The sequence below is a fragment of the Condylura cristata genome, unplaced genomic scaffold, assembly GCF_000260355.1.
Source record: "Condylura cristata isolate star-nosed mole 26May11 unplaced genomic scaffold, ConCri1.0 scaffold00020, whole genome shotgun sequence".
Lineage (NCBI taxonomy): Eukaryota > Metazoa > Chordata > Mammalia > Eulipotyphla > Talpidae > Condylura > Condylura cristata.
The window spans coordinates 39,139,326-39,143,187 of record NW_004567121.1 but is presented as its reverse complement, the minus strand read 5'-3'; the positions used below and the strand labels follow the sequence as shown (position 1 = coordinate 39,143,187).

Sequence of the window (3,862 nt, the reverse complement as noted above, 5' to 3'; positions counted from 1 at the left end):
CGGGGGGTCCCGCACTCGGCAAATATTTACTGGGTGACGGCAGGGGCCGGCCGCCTCCCCGCCTCCACCGGCCCCGCTGTGCCCCGCAGCCGCACGCTGACGGCCGTGCACGACGCCATCCTGGAGGACCTGGTGTTCCCCAGCGAGATCGTGGGCAAGCGCATCCGCGTGAAGCTGGACGGCAGCCGGCTCATCAAGGTGCACCTGGACAAGGCGCAGCAGAACAACGTGGAGCACAAGGTGGGGGCTCGGTGGGGCTCGGGGCGGCCGCCGCCCGCAGGGCCCCTGGCCCAGGCCTAGCGCTGTCCGTCCTCCCCAGGTGGAGACCTTCTCCGGCGTCTACAAGAAGCTCACGGGCAAGGACGTCAACTTCGAGTTCCCAGAGTTCCAGTTGTGAGGCAGTGACTGAATAAAGCGGCTTCTGCTCAGGCCTCCGCGTGGGAAACTGGCGTCGTGCGAGCGCGAGGGCCAGTGAGGCGCCTCTGGAGGTTCCGCTGCGCGACCAGGCCTGGCACCGCGGCTCGCCTCTGAGGCCACGTCTCCGCTTCACCGGGGGAAGTCCCCACAGTGGCCAGCGAGCCCTCTGGGTCTAGGGGCAGGCGGCTCCTCGTGGGCTCCCCCTACCGGTCCGGCGCCCCTGCCCAGCCGGCTCACGGCGGGACCCTCAGCGCAGGCGGGGAGCAGCCGGCACAGCCCCCACCTGTCTGTGGGGCTGGGAGACCTGGGCAGGGCTCGCCCTGAGCCCACAGTGAGCAGGGGGCTGCGGCGTGCGCCCCCCCCCGCGGCTCACCTGCAGCCTTGGACACAGGCCTCTGCGGCAGGGGCGCTGGGCAGAGGCCTCGGGTACAGCTGCGGCCATCGGCCTGCCGTGGGCGGGCGGTGGGGCTGAGTGGACCCTGGTTTCTCGGCTGCTGTCCCCGAGGAAGCCCCTGCACCACCAGGGCAGCCCCGCGGGGAGTCCTGGGAGGGGGACGGTTTCCGGGCCATGGAGCTGAGGCTGCAGCATGGTACTGGGAGGGGCGGACACCCCGCCTCCGCCCCGCCCCCCCCAGACCCTGCGTCCCAAGGCACTCCCCAGGCAGCCCCTGTAGCACCTCTGGGCATGGGTGGCTCGTGGAAGGCCATGGGCAAGCCTGGCCTCCCTGGGGAGGAGACCATGCCGCCCGCACCTCAGGCAGCTCAGTTCTCACTGGGGGAGGGGCAGGGGGTGCAGCTTCCTGCCACCTGTGCCTGGGCACCACTGCTGGTGGCCTCGTGCTCCCTGGACGTCACTGCCCCTCTGCAGGCCGGGAGCCCCTGGCACCTTCATTAGGGACCGGACAATAAGGACCATGGGCTGGGCCTCGGGCCAGTCTGACTAGCAGCAGGCTGGGGTCACCCTCTGTCCCCCCCACCCCCAGACCTGGGTCAAGTGGATCCACCCACCAGTGCCCCTTGGGTTGGATGGTCAGAGCCCTGTTTGGGGGCTGCTGGGGTGTCCTTACCCTTTACTCTCCAGTCAAGGCCTTCCCGGCTGCTGTCTGCCCTGGAGGTCACTGGGGCCTCTGCCTGGGAGGGGGTCCCCGCTACCCACAGCCAGGTCGCCATTGCCCCCTGGAGGCCCTGTGCAGGGCCTGGCCTCAGCGTGTCCGCAGCTGCGGTGGGGGCTGCGCCTGGGAAGGAGGCCGGCCTTCCTCGCAGGGGCTGCAAGGGTGAGCGCCCTTGTGGGCAGAGTCCCGGTCAGTGGCCTCCAGGGAGAGTTCCCATCAGAGACCTGGCCTGGTCTCCAGGCTCCTCAATTATCTGTGGGAAATGGTAAACAGTGCTGGAGGATCCCTGGGGCTCAGCGGTCAGTGGTCGGAGGCCACTCCCAACAAGAAGCCTGAGAGGCCAAGCTGCCCCCGCCCCAGGGCTGGGCGCCCCTCTGTTTGCAGGCGCTCCTGGGTTCCCCTCCCTTAATGCCGAAACGTGGGAGACGGGCCTGCCCCACGGTCCTCTCCTGTGTCCCCCTGGTCCAGTCTCCTGAGGGCCCACTGCCCTGCTCTGCTGTCACATCGGGGTGCAGCCTGGGGAGCCCGTGCTGCTGGCGGGAGAGGCCGGGCCTCTATGCCCCACAGAGCTGGCCTCACCGGCTGTTGGGGCAGCCCGAAGGCGGCGTCTCCTGTCCTGTTGAAGGCTCGGATGCAGCCAGGGTCTCTGAGGTGGCCGAGGGGTGCTCAGCACGACGGATGCAGGGGCCCGGCCGCACTGGGGGCGTCGCATGGTGCTTCTGTCACCCCCTCTCCCCCTACAGGGTGCTGTCCTGGGGTCACTTCCAGAACTGGCCTAACATCACCCAGGGACGCCGAGCTGGGCCTGCGGCTGTCTGGGGTGGGGGCGATGGCCGGAGGCCGCCGGCTGGGCAGGGGCCGTGGACCCAGGGAGTCCTGGGCCCGGGCCGAGCGCCCGGGAAGACCCCAGGCGTGCTGGCCTGAGCCGCCCGAGGATGGGCTGGCCGCGGCCCGTGCGCCAGGACGTGTTTCTGGAGTGACCGCGGCAAGCTGGAGCCACAGTGGCCCCGGGGGCCTTCCCAAGGCGGCCGGCGGGGCCTCGGGCCCCAGCGCAGCTCTGGCCGCGACAAGTGTCCTGGAGGGCCGCGGGCGGCGTCTGGCAGGTGGCCGCTGTGCGGGACGGTGCAGCGGCCCTGGCCTGGGCTGCGTCATTGCTGGCCTTGCCGAGAGGGCTACACAGCCTCGCGCGGGCTTGGTTTGTTTTTTTATAACAGTTTATTTTTACATCATTTTGTGCATTTTTTTAAAATACGGAAGGCGTCACGAGTTTGAGTGTCATCCTTGCGCAGGGCCATGCTAATCTCTTTCGTTCCAATTTCAGTATACGCGCCGCCGAAGCGAGCACAGGGTTTTTTTTTTTAAATTAAAAACACTTAAAAATTTTGCTTTTGGGTCCTCCCTGGTGGCGCAGCGGGCTAAAGCACAGCACTGAGAAGCTGAAGCCGCTTCCGCATGAGTTCGATCCCCGCCTGCCCTGAGGTGACCACAGGGCGCGGCAGCCCTCTCCTGACCCGCCCGCTGCTCCCCTCAGCAGTGGGCTCCGTCCATCTGCCTGTCCTGCTCCCCACTCTGTCTCTGGGGAAGCCTCTCACTGCCCCTGAGCCTCTGGCCTGTACCCCAGTTCCATATGAATAAATAAATATTAAAAAATAAATTTGCTTTTGTGTAAAAGAGCTGGGGTGCAGGCCAGAGCTGGGGTGCAGGCCAGAGCTGGGGGACAGGTGGGGACTGGAGACAGGAGCTGAACAGGTGGGTCCACTAAACACTGCCGGCGGGGCAGCGGGGAGGCCGGAGGGGTCTGCTGCGTCCCGGGCCCCTCCCGGCCGCGGTCGACTGGGCCGCAGTGCTGACAGCTTGACACTGACCACCGGCCACCGGGAGCCCAGGTGACCTTGAAGGCCAGTCGGCAGACGGCTGTTTTACGTGGCTTGCCGTGGAGTTTACTCTTACCATTCCGCCCTTTGGGAAGAGGGTGCGGCGGGAGGTGGGTCCCCCTGGGGCGCTGGGGGGCGGGGCGGAGCCACCTGAGGGGCAGCGCTCCTGGCCACGCGGAGGCCCTGGGCGGGGCCCTGTGTGCACCCACGCCGCCGAGGGGAGAGGGGGGCGTCCTGGCGGCCTGCTGGTCTCCTGCTGGGTGCGGGGGCCGTGCGGGGTTTCCAGGGTGGACGCTCTGCGGCCTGTTGGCGCGTCCCTGCCTGAGCCGGCCTTTCCGAATTCGCGCACTGTGGGAGGTGGATCTGTCAAAGGCTTGTCTGCGTCGTCGGCTGACGGCTGACGGGAGGCGGGGTCCTGGGCGCGCCCTCCTGGCGGCCCGGCGGGAGGGGGGGCGGTGG

The 3,862-nt window shown here is 68.2% G+C and overlaps 2 protein-coding genes across 2 annotated transcripts in view; both read left to right on the top strand.

Moving 5' to 3' along the window:
• The window catches only part of RPS7 (ribosomal protein S7), a 4,381-nt gene extending 3,951 nt beyond the window's left edge, over positions 1–430 (top strand). The window contains exons 3-4 of the mRNA XM_004686088.2: positions 44–240; positions 320–430. Coding sequence (XP_004686145.2) covers positions 44–240; positions 320–397 — 275 coding nt within the window. The 3' untranslated portion in view covers positions 398–430. The remainder of the gene's footprint in view (positions 1–43; positions 241–319) is intronic.
• A 555-nt stretch (positions 431–985) lies between these two features.
• The window catches only part of ALLC (allantoicase), a 25,842-nt gene continuing 22,965 nt past the window's right edge, over positions 986–3,862 (top strand). The window contains exons 1-2 of the mRNA XM_012727375.1: positions 986–1,007; positions 1,499–1,691. Of these exons, the coding sequence (XP_012582829.1) occupies positions 986–1,007; positions 1,499–1,691 (215 nt within the window). The remainder of the gene's footprint in view (positions 1,008–1,498; positions 1,692–3,862) is intronic.